Below are 24353 nucleotides of genomic sequence, written 5' to 3' on the forward strand. Positions count from 1 at the left end.
GACAAGCAAGTATGATATCCATGTACATGAACATTTAGCCCATCATGGAGTTTGATATGCCTATTTATGAACAGATGTCAAAGTAATCACTAAATTAATGTAGCTTAAAATGTAAATAGTGATAGAACCTACCATTCAATGTCAACAAATTTAAAAAAAAGCTCACTTTGTCAATATACTATCAAAAGGATAACTTACAAGGATATCCTTTGCACAAAACCTCAATGGGTGTAGACATTTTCTTTTCGCTGATACGTTCATATTTCTGTCTTTTTGTTGCTGCCTTCAGTCCCTGCCAGGGTAGGGAGCCCAGGTTAAAATACATCAGTACATAGCCCAAGGACTCCAAGTCGTCTCTGCGAGACTGCTCTACAAGAGTATAAAAGTGGAGTTGTTAGGTTTGATGTTCTGGTGTGAAGGTACAAAAATGTTTATGCCACAAACTGTCACTGAAAGCCTTACAAATACATAATATATGGCTGAAGGTCAATAAGTCCATCTTAAACCTGCCAATAATTAGAAACAGTTATCCCTCTTGCAGTTATGCAAAAACTTGCTAATTCCTTGGAACCATTAGTTTCCTGCTTTTATTCCTACCTGCAGACATAAGCCTAAAGAAATCACACACCTAAGGCCAAGTTCATTGCACACACCAGGGGACCCCTTGCATTCCTCCATTTCCCACCACAAGTTCCCTGTCTGCCACCTTTCCATTCCCTTCTATTTCCAATAAATCTCTGTAACCCACCTTTATGCCAAAGGTGTTACGTGCACCCCCTGCTTCCCGCCCACCCCCACTATTGTTATTGCTTTTCTTTCTTACTGGGATTCAGGGTTTTAGTATCTTCAATTCTATTGGAATGATGGCCAGAAATGAGATGGGGTATTATGTCGGAAGGCGTTAAATGATTCTATCAACCAGTTATTTGATTTATAGACAATTGCAGAGGTGCCTGAATTTGTGGTTCATCTAAATAGGAGGCAAGAACTCTGTGTGCCTCTCCTCCCCCCACATTTGCACCCTTTCAGTTTTCTAATTTCCCCCCAAAAAATCAACAGGGTTCTGCACATTGTTGCCTAAAATATTTGCTGAAATTCTGGAACGTATTGGATGCAGCATTCAAAAGTTATTGCATGACAAATAGACAGCATCAAGTTGAGTGTAAGCCTTGCAAACTCAGCCAATTAATAGTAATAGGCATTTTCTTTCAATGCATCAGCTACAAAAGAATATCTGCTTGCTAAAAGGATTTATCCAGATTGTGTATTTCATTAACTGAAGACTCAAAATGACAGATACATATTTTGCTAGACAGAAAGTTATCTTCCTCCAGCTCACCAATTCCAAGATGAGTGTTTATAGATGCATAACGGGCAGTTCCTGTTAAGTTTTTATTTTCACGATATGGAATGTGCTGGTGAGTTCGAGCATCCCGATACTTCTTGGCTAACCCAAAGTCTATGATGTAGACCAGATTGCCTTTCTTTCCCAGACCCATCAGGAAGTTATCAGGTTTTACATCTCGGTGGATGAAGTTCTTAGAGTGTATATATTCAATCCGACTAATCTAGATACAGAGAAGAAATTAATTCAAGAGACGTGCATGAATTTCTGTTACTAGAAACAGTCTTAAAAACAGACAAATTTTCTTAGCTGTTTTATCATTTAAAATCTCAGATTATTAAAAGAAATGGATTTTACAAACGTCATTTACTTTTCACTACATTGTTTTCATATCTTTCTGGAGTTCCCTCACCTTAGTAAATTTCACATTTGTTTCTACTCAGCTTCACTTTCTGGCTGTTTTGCACTAGCACAATGTAACAACATCTAGGTAGTAAACAATTCAGAAGAATATTTAAATTCCAACAAAAACTGTTTTAATTTAAACATTCATCAAAATTATTGATTTAAAGTTTTGCATTTACAAAAATAAACCTAATTGAGTGTTACAACCTTTAAAAGAGATAGCAAACCCCACCCACCTCTGAATTCCTGACAAGGGATATAGCTCAGTAAACTCTCTTTGAAAACCTTATTATGACAAGTATATTTCATCATCAAGAGCTTCAAAGCAATTTCCTACCATTTGGTCAGCAAGCAACAGGACTGTCTTCAGACTGAATTTCCTTGAACAAAAATTGAATAGATCTTCAAGGCTTGGTCCCAACAACTCCATCACCATTACATTATAGTCTCCTTCAGCTCCACACCATTTAATTGTGGGAATACCCACTAGAACAGAGAAAAATAGTTTATTCATAGTGCTTTTCATCTGAGTTTTATAGATCATGAACGTGGACCTTCAAGACCCTTAAAACAGATTTAAAAAACACATTCTTCTGTAAATTTTAAATATTCCCAATGAGGGCTATTGTATTTCCAGTGATGTATAATATTTTACACTATGTAAAGGCTTTTTGAGAATATAAACCTAAGATTCTGCAGAAGGACTAACACAAAATTTATAGCAGGAGATATCTAAACTAGCATCCTCCTCTTTCAAAAAAGAACTGACACACATATTGTGCTTAGCATGTAATCCCATGCATTAGTGCTTTGTTGGATCAGGGCCTTAGACAACATTTCACACATTCATACAGTCCCTATAAGGGAGGTAAATAGCTCCATTATACAGATGGACAGCCTGTGACAAGTAAGTGACTGAGGTAAAGTGACAGAGTGTGCTTGTCAGAACAAGCTTTAGAACTCAATTTTCTGATTTCCAGAACCATGATCATATCACAATAAAAACATTTATCTGTGCTTAGCGTTTGAAATGGATTTTATTTATTTGAAGCAGTTAACAATAAAAATAAGTTAACTATATGTTTAGGCCCCAAACCTCTGTTGGGATTGGCTAGCATAATCCTCTGTGCCTGGACAGCATCCCACTGAAAGTCAATAAGACATCAGTATTGATAACCACCTCTTTTAAACTTTTAAAAGACTGAACAGAGCAAAAGAGCTATATTTTAACATTTTTCTGAGTTGTGTTGACTAGATTAGCAAATGGTAGTCTTCGGGGCAAATCCTCGAACACAGAAAAACTGAAGGAAACCTCCCCATTTCCAAAAGGGAACCTGAACACTAATGTATCTGATATCTATGAACACAGACAAAAATACTCTTATTAGACAGAAACTTAAGTTTACCTCCTCCCTGCATCATTTTGTAGATTTTACTCTCTATGTGGAGCTGAGGATGTTTGGTTTTCACACATTCCAATTTGATGGCAACCTCCTCACCGGCAGCAATGTCGGTTCCTAAGAAAAGAAAAGGACAATCGATATTGAAACGCAAGAAAAGCAAGATATTTATTTCTAAATGTGTTTCCTGTATGGAAATTGATAATTTCAATTAAACAAGATGCTGACAAACTGTTCTATAATGATCATGTGACAGACTGACAATATCCTGAGTGAACCATATGGAATTAAAATAAACTTTACAGAATGAAGTTAAACCTTATTGAGTTAGGGTTAATATCTTTGGAGTACATTGTATGAAAATGCTATTGTACATGTGTTATTTTGGCATTGTATGTACCTCTCTAATAGGGAGGAGGATGCTAATCTAGTTCCTCTATTATTAGTCCTTTGAAGCCACATCATGGAGAGGTACCCATATACTAGTTCAAACTGGATTCTCCATTAACCAACAGACAACTAAAGGGTTTTTGAACAAATAGGCTGGTTATAAACTGGCCCATGGCAGAGGGCTCCAATCCTTAGGGAGGCTGGAAGGAGTTGGCCTACTGAGGCCCCAGGAGACTGGGTGCTTGTTCTGAGCTGAAGCTGTGATGAACTGGTAACCACAAAGAATCCCATGGGGTTGGGAGGCAGAGGTTGTTGAAGGACTGCTCCTTCCACAATCTACATTAGGGTGAACCTTGGTGAGCTTATTAACGTTCATATAGGTTCTTTTATTGTTTTTGTTTTCTCTATAATGCTTTTTACCTTAATAATAAAGTGGGCTTGAATAAGAAGTGCTGTTTGGTACCTTATAACTTTAGCAACTGCACCTGTTAACTGTTTCTGAAGAGAAAGCAAGCAGGTGTTGTTGGGCAACCTGTCTGTGCTGGGAAGTGAAGGTAGGAACTTCCCATTCTTGGTTCTGTATTACTACAGCTTCTAACCCAATATTAGCAGTGTCGTGTATAACTGAAATGGTTTATCCAAATTATGTTTGATCAAAACAAGCTTTTTCTTTGTAAGGTTCATTATGGAAGTAACAATATCATTGAATCCCTTTACAAACCCAAGGTAAAACTTGGTTAGATCAATAGTGGATTGGATCTGCTCTTACAGCATAATTCCTGTATGTTTCATGTGATCTTGCCAAGAGCCAATGAAAATAGCTAATTTATTCTAACAAGCTCTGGCAAATGTCTGGAACCCAATTAACTTCAAGTCAATGTAGATATTAATGTTCTCCATAGCGTAGAAATCTTGGCATTTAGCCAGGAAAGCAATATGGTGGTGTGCCTCAGTTTCCCTTTTTTATACAGCACATTAGATCTGGAATGTCTTTTCTGCTGAGAAAAGTTCCAAGACTGGTTGCAGGCACTAGCTTTGAAATATCAGTATCACAAGGCCTTTTAACATAAAGTGTGTTCTTATACATCACTCTTAACATGTTCAAGGGTTTTTTCCAAAAGATTAGGAACATTGTACATTTTTATAGTTCTTGGTATCAGCCACACATTAGTTACAAGAGTTAACATCAAATCTATTACGAGTGTATATTTACAAACATTTTTGTGATGCCATGCCTTTGGCTCAATACCATTGGGGTTTTGGCATTTTAGGGTTAACCTGTGGCTTCCATTTGCAAGATTAAGTTTTTCCCTTCCTCCCTGTTCCGGAGGGTCAAAATCTGAGCTCTCTTGTGTAACAGAATCCATTGGCTGGCTAGGTGTGTCCTCTTTACTAACAGCTACAGGTAAGTCTCTCCCCCCTACCATCAGTCAGGTAATTTACAACAACACAGACACTAGCTTGTTTACTAGTTTTCAGATTCTTAACCTTTACTAATTCCAAGGCTGGACTCCATCTTAAAGAGATACCATCCATTTTCACTAGTATGTTAGACTCAAGGTTCTTTTGTCCTTCCATTACCAACCTCTGCTTCCACATGGAATCAGATGTTGAGTCCACTAAGGCCTGGTCTACACTAGGAGTTTATGTCGAATTTAGCGCCGTTACATCGAATTAAGTATGTACCCGTCCACACCACGAAGCTATTTAGTTCGACATTGAGGTCTCTTAAATTCGACTTCTGTACTCCTCCCCAACGAGGGGAGTAGCGCTAAATTCGACATGGCCATGTCGAATTAGGCTAGGTGTGGATGGAAATCGACGGTAATAGCTCCGGGAGCTATCCCACAGTGCACCACTCTGTGGACGCTCTGGACAGCAGTCCGAGCTCGGATGCTCTGACCAGCCACACAGGAAAAGCCCCGGGAAAATTTGAATTCCTTTTCCTGTCTGGGCAGTTTGAATCTCATTTCCTGTTTGGACATCGTGGCGAGCTCAGCAGCACTGGCAACGATGCAGAGCTCTCCAGCAGAGATGGCCATGCAATCTCAGAATAGAAAGAGGGCCCCAGCATGGACTGATCGGGAAGTCTTGGATCTGATCGCTGTGTGGGGCGATGAGTCCGTGCTTTCCGAGCTGCGATCGAAAAGACGGAATGCAAAGATCTACGAGAAGATCTCTAAAGCCATGGCAGAGAGAGGATACAGCCGGGATGCAACGCAGTGCCGCGTGAAAATCAAGGAGCTGAGACAAGGCTACCAGAAGACCAAAGAGGCAAACGGACGCTCCGGATTCCAGCCCCAGACATCCCGTTTCTATGAGGCACTGCATTCCATCCTAGGTGCGGCCGCCACCACTACCCCACCACTGACCGTGGACTCTGAGGATGGGATATTGTCGACGGCCGCTTCCTCAGACATGTTAGCGGACGGGGAAGATGAGGAAGGAGATGAGGAGGACGAGGCAGTCGACAGCGCTTACAACGCTGATTTCCCCGACAGCCAGGATCTCTTCATCACCCTTACAGAGATCCCCTACCAACCGTCCCCAGCCGTTAACCCGGACACAGAATCAGGGGAAGGATCAGCCAGTAAGTGTTTTAAACATCTAAACATTTATTTTTAACAGAACAGGAATATTAACAATAGCAATGGGTTTTTCATGATTAGTTTGCCCTAGGCGCTTAACGTTTCAGTCCTTGGCAGTGCAACTACTGAAAAAAAATCTAACAATGTCCGGTTTAGCATGATTGTTCTGCCCTAGCCGCTCTACTGTTTAGTCCCTGCCAGTGCAGCTACAGTAAAATGCGGTCTATATGTCCGGGGATAGAGCTGAAATCCTCCAGGGACATCTCCACGAAGCTCTCCTGGAGGTAATTGGAAAGCCTTTGCATGAGGTTCCTTGGGAGAGTGGCCTTATTGGGTCCTCCGTAGTAGGAAACGTTTCCGCGCCAGGAGACAAGTAAGTACTCGGGAATCATTGCCTTGCAGAGCATGGCAGCATACGGCCCTGGTCTTTGCAGGCTTTCCCGAAGCATCCTTTCTTTCTCCGTCTCTGAAATCCTCATCAGAGTGATGTCGCTCATGGTGACCTGCTTTGAATTAGGTAGGGGAATGTTAGTATTGGGACTGCTTGCCTGTTCCTTTACAGAACTGTAACCGGCGGCTTACAGCCACGCGGTGGAGGCGGGAGGGGGCAGCATACAGGGATCTTTCCCTGGGACAGCCGCGAGGGGGTGGGACAGGGGCAGAGTTCATGCTTGCCGGATTGCTGGCAGCAGGGACTGGCATTGCTTTCAACGTGAAAGGAGGCCAGTGCTATTAAAGTTTTAAGCAGCCACAAGTCTACGGCTTACCATGTCGGCCTGCTACACAAATTCCGGTGTCCTGCCCCACTTCTCTGATCTGCACTGCAAGACCCCAGGCACTGAATGCGAAGGCCGAAAATTCGACCTTGTCCTGAGTGCGCATGTGATAGGTGCTGTGCATGGTCTAGTTCACAGAGAAAGACTATGTTATTTGTTCACCCAAAAATTTATCTTTCTGAGGAATTCACTCCCTTTTTCCCATCCCACAGCTGCGACTGTCTCCGGACCTAGCCTGGCATCACACTCCCAGAGGCTAGCGCAGATTAGGCGTAGGAAGAAGAGGACACGGGAGGACATGTTCTCGGAACTTATGGGCTGCTCCCGAGCCCAGGCAGCCCAGCAGACCCAGTGGAGGGAGAACTTGTCCCAAATGCACCGATCAGACATGGAACGGGAGGAGAGGTGGCGTTAGGAAGACCAGCAGGCGACTCAAACGCTGCTTGGACTAATGAGGGAGCAAACGGACATGCTCCGGCGCCTTGTGGATGTTCTGCAGGACCGGAGGCAGGAGGACAGAGCCCCGCTGCAGTCTATCTGTAACCGCCCTCCCCCGCCACCAAGTCCCATACCCCCCTCACCCAAAGTCCCAAGAAGGAGGGGCGGCAGAGTCCGTGAAAACTCTCACTCCACCCCTGCAGACTGCTCAAGTACCAGAAGGCTCTCATTCCCCAAAATTTGGTAAGTCCTTTCCTTCCCGCCTCACCCAAGCCCCCGTCCAAGTTTCATCCCCCAGCTTCATGTGTAGTTGCTAATAAAAAATAAGTTTCTGTTAATTACTGTTTCCATCATGTTCTTTTAGAGGAGAGTCTGTCTGAAGGGGGGGAAGGGGGTTGGTAATTGGACAGGACAGTCACCTTTACCAGGGTACAGAGGCGGGGGCAGGTTCAGCAGCAGGGCACACACACATTGCAGTCACTAGTTACCCTGGTCAGTCTGGGAAGTGGTTTTCATGTTCTGTGTGTGTGTGTGTGTGTGTGTGGGGGGGTCTGTGACTTTGTGGCGGGGGAGGGCAGTTAGAGATCTTATGCAGCGGTCCTTATCCTGGATCACAGAGCCACGCAGCAGGGGATCTGTAACCGTCCTCCCCCTGCCACAAAGTCACATAGCCCCCACACACAGAGTTTAGAAGCGTCCTTTGCATCACTACACTACACCCGCTCCCCACCACAGTCTGCGTCCCAGGTTCAACACTTTACCGAGAAAACAGTAATAAAGAAAACGGTGTTCATTAACAAAATTCAAGTGATTTTATTTTTAAACGTGTGTTGGAAGGGGGGGAACGGGGTATGTAACTGGAGAGGATAGTGAATATTTACTTGGTAAAGAAACGGGGGCAGGTTCAGCTTCTCTGTACACAAACTTAATAGTCACTGGTTACCCTGCTCACTCAGGAACCTAGCTTTCAAAGCCTCCCGGATGCACAGCGCGTCCCGCTGGGCTCTTCTAATCGCCCGGCTGTCTGGCTGGGCGTAATCAGCAGCCAGGCTATTTGCCTCAACCTCCCACCCCACCATAAAGGTCTCCCCCTTGCTCTCACAGAGATTGTGAAGCACACAGCAAGCTGCAATAACAATGGGGATATTGGTTTCGCTGAGATCACAGCGAGTCAGTAAGGTTCTCCATCTCCCCTTGAGACGTCCAAAAGCACACTCCACCACCATTCTGCACTTGCTCAGCCGGTAGTTGAAGAGTTCTTTTTCAGTGTCCAGGGCGCCAGTATAGGGCTTCATGAGCCAGGGCATTAGCGGGTAGGCTGGGTCCCCGAGGATGACTATAGGCATCTCCACATCCCCAAGAGTTATTTTGTGGTCCGGGAAGTAAATACCTTCCTGCAGCCGTCTAAACAGACCAGAGTTCCTGAAAACACGAGCATCATGAACCTTGCCCGGCCATCCGACGATGTTTGTAAAACGTCCCCTATGGTCCACCAGTGCTTGCAGCACCATTGAAAAGTAGCCCTTTCGGTTAATGTACTGGCTGGCCTGGTGGTCCGGTCCCAGGATAGGGATGTGAGTTCCATCTATAGCCCCACCGCAGTTTGGGAATCCCATCGCGGCGAAGCCATCTATGATGACCTGCGCGTTTCCCAGGGTCACTACCTTTGAGAGCAGTAGCTCAACGATTGCGTTGGCTACTTGCATGACAACAACCCCCACGGTAGATTTGCCCATGACAAAGTGGTTCGCGACTGACCGGTAGCTGTCTGGCGTTGCAAGCTTCCAGAGGGCTATGGCCACTCGCTTCTGGACACTCAGGGCTGCTCGCATCCGGGTGTCATTGCGCTTCAGGGCAGGCACTATGCGGTCCCACTAGTCCGTGCTTGTTTCCCGGGCCCAGAATCGCCGTTCCACAACATCAACATGACCCATTGCCACCATGATGTCCTCGGCGCGGGGTCCCGTGCTTTGTGACAGGTCTGTGCCACTCTCAGACTTCAGGTCCTCACCGCGCTGCCGTAGCCTCCTCGCCCGATTTCTCAGCATCTGCCTCTGGGAAAGGTGGATGATAAGGTGCGAGGTGTTGACGACGGCCATAACTGCAGCGATGGTCGCAGCGGGCTCCATGCTCGCGCGTCCGCGCTGTCACTGACCAGAAAAGTGCGCGAACTGATTTCCCGCCGGCGCTTTCAGGGAGGGAGGGCGGGAGTGACGGTCGGATGACGACAGTAACCCAAAAGCACCCGACACATTTTTTTGCCCAGAAGGCGTTGGCGGCTCAACCCAGAATTCCAATGGGCAGCGGGGACTGCGGGAACTGTGGGATAGCTGCCCACAGTGCACCGCTTCCAATGTCGACGCTTGCCCCGTTAGTGTGGACTAACAAAGTCGAATTACTGTCCTTAGTGTGGACACACACGTTCGACTTTGTAATATCGATTCCACATATTCGATTTAAGTAAAATCGAACTACTCTCGTAGTGTAGACATACCCTAAGACACTACAAGACATATCCAAAGTATCTAGAGAGGAGAGTTTACTTGCCATCCACTGTATTCTCGAGAGATTAACTGCACTGCTGTCCTGATCTGTAGATTCAGCTACCCAGTCTTCCCTCTGAACCTGAGACACAGACTGTTCATTTATAGAATCAACATGGAGACATTCCTGTTCCAACAACATTGTCTTCCCAACAAGTTGGTTATCATAGGGCTGTTCAAATTCCCTGACAATCTTCATTCCATTTAAAACATTCTCAAAGCTATCCACACTGTTAGTGGGTAACACAGTTAAACCACCTTAATGCTCTGCTTGTGCCCTAGTCATGATATCAACCTGATTAAACAGAGTTGTCATATCTTTACTCAGCAACACACTAGCAACAGGCAAAAAGACGCACCAGAATTGCCTGGTCCCTGGGACTTTGTTATGACACTAACTGGGTGCGACCTAGTTACTATGTCATTCTCCCCAGGAGAGACAAACTTAGGAACATTTCCTTCCTGGGCTTCAGTTGAATCCAGAACCAGCTCTGGTACAACTGATAAATTTTCAACCACCATAGGCTGACAGGTTTCTTCTAATAAATAAAAAAAAAAATATATATATGGAGATATACCTATCTCATAGAACTGGAAGGGACCCCGAAAGGTCATCGAGTCCAGCCCCCTGCCTTCACTAGCAGGACCAAGTACTGATTTTTTGCCCCAGATCCCTAAGTGGCCCCCTCAAGGATTGAACTCACAACCCTGGGTTTAGCAGGCCAATGCTCAAACCACTGAGCTATCCCTCCCCCCAACAAAGAGCTAGAGACACACACACTTTTGCAGCAGGCACACTGCTGTTCTTAACAGACAAACAATTGGAGAGATCCTTTCCTTGTCCCAGCACCCATGGCTAATTTCACATATATACTTGGAAAGTAGGACAGCTTCCTTAACAGGCAAGTTGCCACTCCCAACAGCTAAACTGCTGTTCTCCACAGATAGTGTCTCATTATACTGAACTACTTTAAGCAAATCACTTTTACCTTGTTCAGGCTCACTTTCACAAGCTTTACTAGCCAACAATCCATCACCCACAAACCCAAGGCCAAGTCCCCATATGAATGAAAAGTCCTTGCTGATGACTGGATACTGAGGCTATATCTACACTACAGCAGCTGCACCACTGTACTGCTTCTGGTGAAGATGCTCTAAACTGATGGAAGAGAGCTCTCCCTTCGTCTTAACTCCTGCCTCCGCCAGAGGCAGTAGCTATGTTGGCGGGAGAAGCTCCCCCGCTGGCATAGCGGTGTCCACACCAGCACTTAGGTTGGTGTAACTTACATTGCTCAGAGGTGTTGATCACACCCCTGAGCTACGTAAATTATACTGAAGTAATTTGTAGTGTAGACATAGCCTGAAAAATACATTTCTAGCCAACTGGATGTCTAGGTGCAGCAATGAGTAAAGTAGGAGCAAAACCATAGTTGAAAGGCAGATAACTCTACTAATGGGTGTAGTGTTTCAATTCAGCTTTGGAAGTACTCATCTAGAGTAGGGAATGACAAGCAGTCCCATTGGACTTGTGCTTGGAGTCCACCAAAAGTATTCTACAATCCCATGGGCTGATTTTCTTTGTTCCCTGGACAGTCAAGTGTTCCCACACTGCACCATGAACAGTGGGCAAGAGCAGCCACATTCTGGGAGGGCACTAGAAAGTCTGGAATGTGAGTGGTTGGACTTGGGACCGCATAACGCAGTGTAGACACTGGAGCCCAAGGCGGGGACCCAGGGTTCAACAATTGCTAACCTGGGGTTACAAATTAGTGTAAACATTCAAGCCCTAAATTAACAAGCCTAGGGTCTGCTAACTTGAGTTCTACTAACTCCGGGCTTACACCACAGTGCAGACATACCCAAAGAAGCGTGTCTTGGACCTGGGGAGAAGTTATTCCTAGAAAGGAAATCTACTAAGTTAATTTTCAATTCTCTGAGAATATGTACTAAAAACCTGCAGCTGGACCACATCAGCTGACTCAGGCTTGTGGGGCTGGGCTAAAGGGCTGTTTAACTGCAGTGCAGATGTTTGAACTCAGGCTAGAGCCTAGGCTCTAAGACCCTGAGAGGTGGGAGGGACCCAGAGCTCAGGCTACAGCCTGAGCCCAAACATCTACACTGCAATTATACAGCCCCTTAGTCCAAGATCCGTGAGCCCAAGTTCGCTGGCACACCCTAGCCATGGGTGTCTAAATGCAGTGTAGACATACCATGAGTGCCCATAGGGGACTTACACTACAGGAAAATAGGTTGTACAGGTTTCTCTGTTGAAAATAAGGTCAGCTCAGTTATATTCTGTGGTATTCATTATAAAATACACAGTCATAAACTCATCAATTTACATACTAAAAGTCAAATCTTCCACATCTGCTGAGGTCCCGTTCTGCAAGAGCAGCCCAAAGAGATCTTAATCTACACCTAGAGCAGCTGCTGAGGCTGGGGGAAGAAGTCAGTCACAGAAGGGAACAGGGTGTATCCTGCACGCGCCCAGCACCCCCGGGGCCGCTCCTGCCTCCCCGGGCTGGCCCCAGATCCCCTCCCCCGGGGGTTTGGGGTTCTGCTGCGGCTTGCGCCCCTCTGCCTCCTCCGCAGGGCAGGCAGCCCCAGGGGTTTGAGGCCGTGCCACCCCTTCTCCAGCTTCCCCCTCCAGCAGCCCCCGCACCGCCCTGCCGGGCCTGTTCAGCCCTCGGCGCCACCAGGTCCTGCCCTGCCTCAAGCAACCCACCCCTACCGTGGGGCAGCCCAGTCCTGGGGGACTGGGGGAGCCGCAGCAAAGCCCCGCCCGGAGCTGGTGCAGGAGACGAGCGGGGCTCTCAGCCCAGGCTCCGGCATCAGCCTGCAGCGGGTAGTGAAGCCACCCCCCGCCGGCTCGGCTCAGCCAGGCCCCGCTCTTGGGACACGGACCCGGGCTCAGCCCAGCCCGGGGCACGTGGGGGTGTCACCTCACCCCCCACCTGGGAGGCCCGGCGAGGGGGGCGCTCAGCACCATAGCTCCCCCCGCAACCCCCATAGTCAGCTTCTCTGCAGGCAAAGCTTGGACTATAGAAAGCATATGGGAGGAGAGCCTGCGATCCAGGGCTTCAGGAGCTGCAGCTGAGGCAGTGAGGAACAGCCCGGAGCCGCCAGGGCCAGAGCCTCTTGGCCAGCCGCCGGAGGGAGCCGCTCAGCCGGGGGGGCCGGACTGGGCTGCGCCTCCTTGCGCCCCGCCCCCCCCACCGCAGCCCCAGCTTACCTGCTGCCTGCCTGCCTGTTTCAGGCTTCCCGCGAACATTTGATTCGCGGGAAGCAGGGGAGGGGGTGAAGCAGGGGGGTGGAGCGTTCAGGGGAGGGGGCGGAGTTGGGGCGGGGACTTTGGGGAAGGGGTGGAGTTGGGGCGGGGAAGGGGCGGAGTGTCCTCTTTTTCCAGGACTGCAATATGGTAACCCTACTCAACCTGAGACATTTCAAATATAGCAAGCATGAGAGTAATTAACCACTGGAACCACATACCAAGGGTTGTGGTGGATTCTCCATCACTGACAATTTTTAAATCAGCACTGGATGTTTGTCTAAAAGATATGCTCTAGAAATTATTTTGGGGAAGTTCTATGGGCTGTTACACAAGAGGTCAAATTAGATGATGACAATGGTCTCTTTTGGCCCTGGAATTTATTAATATGAATAAGTCTGTTACTTTGGATAAGTGTGTCACTTTGAGATCCACCCAGACGTGGCCTAGCTCCCTAAATACAACTAAAAGAACGAGGAGTACTTGTGACACCTTAGAGACTAACAAATTTATTTGGGCATAAGCTTTCGTGGGCTAAAACCCACTTCATCAGATGCATGCAGTGGAAAATACAGTAAGAAGATATATATATACACACACACACAGAGAACATGAAAAAATGGGTGTTGCCATACCAACTGTAACAAGACTAATCAATTAAGGTGGGCTATTATCAGCAGGAGAAAAAAAAATTTGTAGTGATAATCAGGATGGCAAACAGTTGACAAGAAGGTGTGAGTAACAGTAGGGGAAAAATTAGCACGGGGAAATAGTTTTTACCTTGTGTAATGACCCATTCACTCCCAGTCTTTATTCAAGCCTAATTTGATGGTGTCCAGTTTGCAAATTAATTCCAGTTCTGCAGTTTCTCATTGGAGTCTGTGTTTGAAGTTTTTTTGTTGGAGAATTGCAACTTTTAGGTCTGTAACTGAGTGACCAGGGAGGTTGAAATGTTCTCCGACTGGTTTTTGAATGTTATAATTCTTGACATTTGATTTGTGTCCATTTATTCTTTTGTGTAGAGACTGTCTGGTTTGGCCAATGTACATGGCAGAGGGGCATTGCTGGCACATGTGCGTGTGACACTGCACCCCATATTCGTCCTAGTAATATTATTATGATATGGTTATGGCATAATTATGATGCATTTTGTACAAGATAAGTCATGTGAGGTGTCATTGGAAAAGTTATGATTTACTGAATATGATTATCCTATTTGTATGCATGCCTCATCTTTGTATATGAAGTTATAAATGCTGACTACGTATCTGTACTTCAAATGTAATTACACCTGGGTTACACCCACTAGACAAGATGCTTTCAGTCTAGATAGCTGGTTTGGATGGGCCTATTCAGGGCAATGAGCCAGTAGGGAAAACAATAGGCCTTAGGAGAAGCTTATCTCCCACCTGGTGAGCCTTCCTGAGAAGGCTACAGACAGCCTGTAAGTAATGGCTGCTATGACTACAAGGATATGTGACCAGACCACATGATTCTGGACACCATCTTGGGATAGCAGTATTTTTCCACAAACAGGTCTGAGAACCAGGTTTTGAAACAAAGGGTACCCGCCATATGCTAAAGCTATACAAGACAGGGAGTGCCATCACCCGTGGTTCTTCACTCCCCACACAAGAAGACTCCTGGAAACACCTGCAGAACGAAGACTGAACTGGGGGAAGTGCTGGACCCAAGCTAAAGGGATTTCTAGCCTGTGTATGAAATACCTGGGGATTCCAAGATGCAAAGCAAGTGTAGCTCTGCCTTAAGAATCTACAAGTCTGCCTGTACCATCAGTTAGGGTCAGAATCTGGTATTCATATCCAATCTATTTAGTATATTAAGCTTAGTTTTCGTTTTTTGTTTGCTAGGTAATCTGCTTTATCTGTTTGCTATCACTTAAAATCTATCTTTTGTAGTTAATAAACTTGTTTTTGTTTTAGTATAAACCAGTGAGCTTTGACTGGAGTGATGGGGGGAAATCTCTGCTTGGTGTGCATTGTGCTCTTCACATTGAGGGAGAGGTGGAACGGGTATTTAACCCATATACTGGCCAGATTTGACCAGGGCAAGACGGTACTACTCTGGAGTACTAGGCTGAGAATCTGGTGGTTAGAGAGCCTGCGTGTAACTGTGTATCCCTACCTGTGTGAATGCTGGTGAAAGTGCAGGCTGGAGGGCTTTGCAGCTTGTCACAGCTGTAAAGTATGAGAGAGCACCCAGGCTTGTGTGTCAGAGTGCTCAGTGGTACCCCAGTTCCAGGTGACACCCTGGGGGGAACCTGTCACAGAGGGTTCCTGAGATATACCCCCAAAAACAACTTTTCTTAAGATTGACAGATTTTATCAACTTTTCTCCAAAGCCATGGTTTGATCATTGCCCAAATGGACTCAATCACTCAACATTTACCCCAGCTAGTGCATGGCAACCACTAACTCTTTAAGGAAGAAACACTGAAAACAGTATTCAAAAAAAGATTTTGGCTCCGCAGATAGGCATGAGCCTAATGCTCAAATGCCAAACGGATTATGCTGCACAGATGCAGACAGATTTCCCAAGAGAACTGTGAGCCAGCCATGATTCTGGACCTGAATAGCTTAAGGGACATCTTACAGTCATTGAAATTGAGCAACATTCTGGCACTATGAATAGGGCTCCATGTTTGTCAAAGAAGTCACGGACTCCATGACTTCTGCAGTGGCCAGTGTGGCTAGCCCTGGGGACCGCCTGAGCAGCAGTCCCGGAGGCAACGGGAGTAGCCGCTGCTCTGCGGCTCCCGGCAGCAGTCCCGGGGCATCCAGAGCAGCAGCCGGCCCCCTGGGGCTCCCCCCCCCCCCCCGGCAGCGGCCAGAGCAGCGGCTGGCCCCCCCAGGGGTCCCCTTCACCCGGCGGCAGCCAGAGCAGCAGCTGGTCCCCCGGGGGTCCCTTCACCCGGCAGCCTGTGCCATGGGCTCCCCCCGCCCTGGCAGCACCCTCCCATAAGATTCAATCAGGGATATTTATGGTATAAGTCATGGACAGGTCATGGGTAGTGATTTTTTGAGTCTTGCCTGTGACCTGTCCGAGACTTTTACTAAAAATACCCATGATTAAAGTGTAGCCTTACCTAGGAGTTCAAATCTGATCCTTTGAAGAAATCTGAAAGTACAAAAAAGTTGGCATGTTGCTACAATTTGACTCTATCTAAGGATTTTTGTTTTGGAAAAATGTAATCAGAGTACAGCATAAAATTCAGAAGGTGCTAAAACTATTTTTGAAAAGAAAATAAATTACACAAATGAATGCCTGCTGGCAAGGAGGGGAAATTAGGGAGTGGAGGCATGGGGAGGGGTTTGGGGCTATAGTGAGTGGAGGGGGATAAATGTAAATGAGTGGTAGGGGAAGGAGTGGGGGTCAGGGGGAGTGGGAGGGGAGAGACACTAGAAGGGGTTTCATGGAGGTGGGTGGAAGGGATCACGAGTAGAGGACACCTGTTAGCCCTACATTCTTCCTTCCTCTGGGTGTGCTGTCACTCTGGAGTTGTCTGAACCCCTTTCCCTGTTCCACATATGAGCTAGGATCTAGAGGTCCCTGTCATTCAGAGAAGGGCAGAGCCCTTCTCTCTGGCCCCCATGTGAGCTGGCATCTGGGGAAGCCCTGCTCCTTTGGAGGAGGTCTAAGTCCCTCTCCCTGACCCTATATGAACCAGGATCATCCCTCTGAAGTGGTCTGAGATCCTCTTCTTACACCTCAGGTGAGCCTGAATCTGGGGGTGCACTACCGCTTAGGGTGAGGGATGAGAAGAGGCATGCTGGGAACATGCATGCTTGATCCATATAACTGGTTTTAAAGAAATAGCACTGGGTGTGGGGGAGAGGTGGGGCATGAGAGCACTCGGAGTTTTGAAAATGCTAACGAAAATTAGTCCTGAGAACCATAAAACCCACACCAGGCTGCAATTAATGAATTTTTTATTAATGTAATAAAAGGGATCAACTGCAACTTTGAGTTTTAATTGCCTAATTTTCCTTGGTAAGGTAGCCTTCTTTGTCAAGTAAGCAGGTTTTCAGCCAACACAAAGGTTTATATTGACTGGGCAACATTTCACAGCACTCCTTAAGAAAGCAGAAGTTGTCTGAAGCGTAATCTGGCTAATATTGAGGTGGATGCTGGCAAACAGAGGAAAGCAACTAGGAGGTATGGAGAAAATTATTTCTCCGTCTCTAATAGAGGGTGTATGCCTGCCATTTGTGACTCAATTGCAATGTGGGTGTGCTTCGGTACCGTTCACTGCTGTTAGACAATCATATAGTAGCAATGTCCAGGAGATAGTGAGTGTTTCTTTCGGATTCAAACCTTGCTATTGTGATCTTGGCTTTTGTCATCTCGAGCCTGGATTACTGCAGTGCGCTTTAGACAGGGCTATACAATCCAAAATCTTAAGGGGCCTGCTTATTAAATGGTTCTTCTCAGTGGCAGCACATGAGACCTCTGTTTCATGATCTGCACTATCTGCTTATTAAATTATTAAGGGGTTAATTTTCACCTACAGCATTCCATATATCTTGGGTCCTTCCTACTAGAACAGTGGTTCTCAACCTATTTACCATTGTGGGCCGCCAGTTGAGAACCACTGCGCCAGACAATGCTGGCCTGCCGAACCCTGCACTGCCAGCCTGCCCCTTCCCCTCAGGGGAAGATCTGCACCACGCTCCACACCGACCCCCTGACCAGTGCTGCCCCACCCCAACTCCCTATACCCAGCGCTCCCCTGCCCAAAGACCTCCCCCACAGATCTCTATCCCCAGTGCCCCCACAACTAAAAGCCTCCCACAGACCCCTATGCCCAGCAGCCCCCGCCCAAAGACCCTTCCACAGAGTGGGCGCGCAGGGCCAGCAGCCAGGACCAGCAGCCGGGACCCTGGGTGCGGGGAGTCAGGAGTGGAGCCCCAAGTAAAGCCTGGGGGTGCTGGAGCATCCCCCACACACCTAGTTCCCAGGCCTATGCTGCCCAGCACCTCACCACAAACCCCTCACTGCCTAGAGACCCCCCAGAGACCCACATCCCCGCACCCTGACCCCCTGCTGAACTCACTGGGCCCGCTGTCCTCTCCCCCTCAGCTGGCCCTGCCCCCTGCCAGACCAGAGCAGCAATTTTTGAATTTTTTTTTCTTTAGTACACAGCTGGAGAGACTAGAGAGACTCTCTCCCGCCCTGTACCATACCACCACAGCTGCAATCAGTAAAAGCATTCCATATGGAGATCACTCAGTCTGAAAGAGGACTGGTGGTGAAGCATTCTCTATCAGGGATCATCACCTCTAGAAATAGCCTTCTTTCTTACCCTAGTCAGAAACAGTCCTGGTCTGCTAACCTTCAGGGCATGCCACAAGGCACATATATTTCCATCAGCTGCTGCAGAGGATAGGATTTGATGGGGATGAGATCCACATGGAGACAGTGTTTTGTAGGGGATCAAGTTCTGCTGGATATGATGTTAAGCTGCTATTTAATATTTCTTCTTGTAACTTGTATAAAGAGCACCTAAGAGCCTTGGATAGGCACTCTTTTGTATAAACCCAAACAAACAATTACCTTAAAGACAGACAATAAATGAGACATTTAAAAAAAAAATCAACTTCAGTTTTTGAAAGAGTGAAAAGGGAGTGTTACATTACAAGGCCTTTTTTTACTTAATAAAAAACAAGGGCAGGTGATGTTTTTAACCCATACAATTTTGCATTTCTAGTTCCCTGTTCCCTCATTTTAAGTCTAGATAATTTTCAATGTTGATATCATTAGTGAAAATGTTTGGTTTTATTCTGTTCTATTTAGATGTAAGAATTAAATCATACAGGGTTATACTCTAGAGCAGTGTTTCCCAAGTGGTGAGTTGCAACTGCTGAGAGTGATCAGGGTAGGCAAGACATTTTATTACAATTCTAAATAAAAGAAAAGAAAGTTTCCAGAATAACTTTGGGTGGCCTTCATGGTTTGTGGTCAAATGTAGCAGTAGTATAGATTTTTAAATTTTATTTTTAATAGTAAACGTAATGAGATTGTGAAAATTTGATTTAGAATAAGAAGTTATCAAACTGACAGTAAACACCATGCGCAAGTCTGAAACACAGTGGGCCAAGTTTTGTAAAAACTTATACCGGTTTGACTCCAAAGACTATGGCCTAGTGTATTAAACTTTAGAACAGCTACCTATTTTAAATGTGTTATTCTTCTCTATCTGTATATTATACATTCTTGGGACTATTTAAAATACCATGTGAGAATCCATGCTACTTTTTTTCCTTTTTCTCTCAAGGGGACAATTTCAAAAGATTTAGGTATATTAAACCCCTAGTTTGTTCTTTTTAAATTCGCACTTCAAACTGTTTTATTTCAGACAGTGCTTTGGATTTTGAAATTCTGTCCGCAAGTCCTACACAGCCAGCTTGGTGTGATTCTAAACACCTACAATTTGAGGGATGAGGCAGAGAATCTGAAAGCACAAAGTGGCTGAGGAAGAACTGTGGACTCCTTTCTGAAAAGTGTCATTTGAGAGGGCCCTAACCTCCCAGCACATCCTATATTTGTAGTGAAGGAGGAGGATAAGGCAGGGAAAGAAACCAAAATCCCAATTTAAAATTTGGGTGGAATTTTAAAAATCTACAGAGTGAATATTAAAAGTCATTACTGGTTAGGCAGTGAACTAGTTTCAAAATTATTTTAAACTTGTTTTGACTAAAGTTATGCCCTATTCATACTGGCTTCACAATTGTGAGAAGAAACTAGTTTTAAAAATTGTTTTCCCAACATGGAGGAAAAACAGTGTAGACTCAGCTCATATTTGTTTCTATTTCAACATTTAGACAAACAATACCTGTTCTAGGCTCTAGACACCCTACCAGGTAGCTGAATGCACAAACATAATAAAACTAAGAATTGTTATTCACAAAAACCTCCGGGGGGGGGGGGGACAGATTCTCTCCCCCCACTACAAAAAAAGTCCACATAATTAGCCATATCCTTTCAAACTGAAACTCTCCCCAGATGTCTGCCAAAACATCATGTTTGTTGGCAGCATGCCTTAACGGTGAGCCCAAATTAGTTGGTTATTCTGAACCAAAAGGGGGCACTCTCATGCAGTATGTTCTGCAAACAACTCTCTCTTAGGGATTGTCTAGGCTAGGAAATACAGGACTAAGGCCTTGGCTATACTTGTGACTTACAGCTCAATAAAGCAACCCGGGCGCCCTAGCTCACTCCCCGTGCACACTGGCAAGGCACGTAGAGCGCTCTGACTCCACAGCTACAGCGCTGCTGGTACTCCACCTTGGCGAGTGGAATAACGTTTGCTCTGCCCCCACTGGAGCACAGCGGCGCAAGTGTGAACGAGGTGTTGCGTTACTGCGCTGTGATCAGCCTCCGGAAACGTCCCATAATCCATCCCCTTCAGTCAAGTGGCCACTCTTGTCGTTGTGAAATCGGCTGCAGGAATGCAGAAATGCCCATTCAGAGCTCCGTGAGTGAGAGAGAGGCAGCGGCGGGGGGGGGTTGGTTCTGACACACCCCAAAAACCCACTCTCTCACTCCCCACATACACACAACACACTCCCTGTCACACTCCACGCCCCCCCATTTGAAAAGCACATTGCAGTCACTTGCATGCTGGGATAGCTGCCCATAATGCACCGCTCCCAATGCCGCTGCAAGTGCCGCAAATGTGGCCACGCCAGTGCACTTGAAGCTGTCAGTGTGGACCGACTGTAGCGCTTTCCCTACTGCGCTCTACGAAGGCGGGTTTAACTCACAGCACTCTACATCTGCAAGTGTAGCCATGCCCTAATACTTCACTTGTGCAACTCCACCAGCAGAAGCTCTATTGTAGATAGGGATGACAAACACTGGCTTGCTCTCTTGCCTCTGCCATCACCCCCAGAGATGGAACTGCAACAGTGGATAATTACAGGTCTGAATATACTATGGGAACTCCAACTCAAATGCCTCTACTGATCTTAGCTATGGCAGTATTGCATGGTGAGAGGCACAGGCTACACTTACCAGGGAATCAATGTATCGGTGGTTGATTTAGCGGGTCTTTACAGACCCGCTAAAATGACCGCAGATCGCTCTCCGGGGGAGTCGATGGGAGAGCATCTCCGGTCGACATTGTGTAGTGTGGACCCCGCAGTAAGTAGATCTAAGCTACATCGATTTGAGTTACGCTATTCACGTAACTCAAATTACGTAGCTTAGATTGAATTTCACCTGTAGTGTAGACAAGGCCTTCGGCAGGCAGGCCTCAAACTAACTAGCATCTTAAACTCCACCCAGAAACCCATAGGTAGCCAGTGCAGATTCTGGAGTACTGGTATTACATGTGCGTAGCAACACATACCACCTTCTTCAGCCTTCTAAATTAATATATTAATAGAGCCCGAGAATCCTGATCTCTGTCTATATATACTGCAGACCTTCAGCTAGAAACATGGAGACTTCATTACGCATGTGTTCTGTTCAAGGATAATCAATATTCAGTGCCTGTGAACAAGTGATTTTAGTTTAGAAGTTATTTCTGAGGAACAGCTGTCCATTGCAATAAGAAATATTGTAGTGTAGAAAGGTAAATTAATTTATTTGTATACAGATGCAGCTGATACACACACACAAATCAATGATACTCTTTTTAATTTAGGTGGCTACAATTTTTCAGCAGCGGTTGCAGGAAAGTGTTTTAATGGCTCATCTTTACTCCAATTTTTGAAAGCAGACACCTGTGCTAACATGCTACATATTGGATTTTTTTCAAATTCTATATGTAGCATGTTAGCACAGGTGTCTGCTTACAAAAATTGGAATAGCCTTCCAAAGATAAAAATCCAGAGACCTTTTTTTAGAACACATTACAAATGTGTTTTAAAAGATGCAATTTCTCAAGTCTGCTTATGATTTAAATTATTAATAGAATCCAGAGGCCCCAGTCAGAACTGAGGAACCACTGTAATAGGTAATGTGTAAACATAGAGGAAGAGACAATCCCTGCCCTGAAGAACTTATACTTATGACAAGACTGGGTAAGTGAGATACACAAGGCAAGAAAAGTCACATAGGCCCACTATATTATACTGGTTTAAAAAGGGTTTGATTTTTTTGGCCCATACCTAATTATCATTAAAAAGCAACAGAGAGTCCTGTGGCACCTTTAAGAGTAACAGATGCACTGGAGCATAAGCTTTCGTGGGTGAATACCCACTTCGTCAGATGCATGCGTATTCACCCATGAAAGCTTATGCTCCAATACATCTGTTAGTCTTAAAGGTGCCACAGGACTCTCTGTTGCTTTTTACAGATCCAGACTAACACGGCTATCCCTCTGATAATTATCATTAGTTGGCCAATTTCTTATAGGCCAATCAGAAAAGTAAACAAAGTCACAGCAGTTTCATCAACTCTATAGCAATTATAATGATATCTAGCATCAATGTTCATGGTTCATTTTCAAGTCACTTTACACAGTCGTCAAATGGTGAGTCAGTATCCTTATCCGTTTTACAGATGGGAAGAGAGTGGAGCAGGGTGTGAAAACAGCTTGCCCAATGTCACAAAGGGAGTAAATCAGCAAAAAATGTGTACAGAATCCAGGAGATCTGGCTGTCAGCCCTGCCTAAATTAGAGCATGATGCTTCAATGCGAATTTAGTCTCTCCTCCGTACGTGACAACAAGAAGTTTCCTGAGATTTGGGGGCATTTCTTTAGCAGCAGAACAGCTCGGGCGACACCGGAGGATGAACTGACTCCCACCCCACCCCCCTGCTCCCTACCCCGGCCCGGGCGAACACAGTGAGAGACTTCCGAGAGCCCCCACCCCTCGCGATAGGCCCGTGAGCCCCAAGGTAGCTGCTCAAACACCGCAGAGACAGAACCCCGCAGGACAAGGCTCCGCGCCCACGCCTTACCTAGGTAAATATCCCCGAAAGAGCCGCTCCCGATCTTCCGGCCCAGCCGGTATCGGTTCCCGACTCTCAGCTCCATGGCAGCGGCCCAGTTCGGCTGCTCTGCCCGCCCAAGTCGGCTTCACGGATGCCAGTTCAGAGCCCGGCAACTCCTGTGACCATCGCAGCCCCCGGTCCCGCCGCTCGAAACCAGTGAGGCGAGCGGGCGGCGCCGCTCCGGGTCGGATGGACGCGGATTCCCCAGGGTCCCGGATCGCCTCAGCGTCTCCGGGCCCGAGCCGCCATACTGTGTGACCTCACTTCCCTAGTAACGGGAGAGGGAGGCGGAGGAGAGGGGCGGGGCTCACTTGGTTGAAGGGCGGGGCCTGGGGTGGTTTCTTGGAGGGAGCGTGCTACCGTGGGTGGCGGTCCCAAGAAGACGGTACGTGGGTCCCTAGTATTGGAGGCCGTGGAGTGACCCAGAATCAGCCCCCACATCGGAGCCCGGACCGCAGCCCCGTCCAGGTCTGCAGCCCCAACGAAGACCCCCAACCCCGGCCTCAGGGCTAACGTAGAGGAAGCGCTAGCCTGGCTACAGAAACTGTAAAAACCAGGTGGACCCTCGGTGTCAGTCAAAGGCCCCTAGGCTCTAGATCTCTCAGACCTGCCCCCATTCAGACTTCTGCAGTAGCACCCTTCATCCCCTCCTGCTCTGCACACAACCTTCATCTAAAAGGATAGAATCCTCTAGAAACGCTACACCCGAAATTTTGCAAACATACTGCGTGCTACACAGAAACTCCATCAATGTCTACCAGACAGAACTAGGATGATTTTCGTGCGACGGTAGCAACATCCCAAAAAGATGAGGAAAAAATGGCAGCAGGTATAAATTGCTACCAGATGTGGCATGTACTAAAGTGCAAGTAGAACTGGAAAAAGTACAGAGACAGTAACTAAAATGATTGAGGTATGGAACAGCTTCCTTATGAGGACTGATTAAAAAGACTGGGACTGTTTAGCTTGGAAATGAGACTGAGGGGGCATATGATAGCGGTTTATAAAATCATGCATGGTTGGGAGAAAATGAATAAGGAAGTGTTATTTACTCCTTCACACAACACATGAACTAGGGGTCACCCAATTAAAATGCTTTACAAACATTGTTTTCAGTCCTATGAAAACTTAAGCTTTAAAAAATAATGCTATTGATTCCAGACTCATTTGGAGGTACATTTTCTTTATATAATCAGCTCAAAGATAGGTGCCTTCAGGAATGAATGATACAAGAATGG

At 46.3% G+C, this 24353-nt stretch overlaps 1 protein-coding gene across 3 annotated transcripts in view; it reads right to left on the bottom strand.

The window, feature by feature from the left end:
* The window catches only part of CSNK1D (casein kinase 1 delta), a 52082-nt gene extending 28729 nt beyond the window's left edge, over positions 1–23353 (bottom strand). For 2 of the 3 annotated variants that reach the window (XM_065415102.1, XM_065415103.1), the window contains exons 1-5: positions 23083–23247; positions 3157–3267; positions 2088–2236; positions 1340–1568; positions 199–369 (exon numbers count right to left, since the gene is read on the bottom strand). In XM_065415102.1, coding sequence (XP_065271174.1) covers positions 199–369; positions 1340–1568; positions 2088–2236; positions 3157–3267; positions 23083–23158 — 736 coding nt within the window. In that variant the 5' untranslated portion in view covers positions 23159–23247. Of the gene's footprint in view, positions 1–198; positions 370–1339; positions 1569–2087; positions 2237–3156; positions 3268–16259; positions 16292–23082 lie in introns of all 3 variants that reach the window. The other variant, XM_065415104.1, reaches the window with a different exon arrangement.
* Positions 23354–24353: the final 1000 nt, after the last annotated feature.

Source organism: Emys orbicularis, chromosome 13 (assembly GCF_028017835.1).
Source record: "Emys orbicularis isolate rEmyOrb1 chromosome 13, rEmyOrb1.hap1, whole genome shotgun sequence".
Lineage (NCBI taxonomy): Eukaryota > Metazoa > Chordata > Testudines > Emydidae > Emys > Emys orbicularis.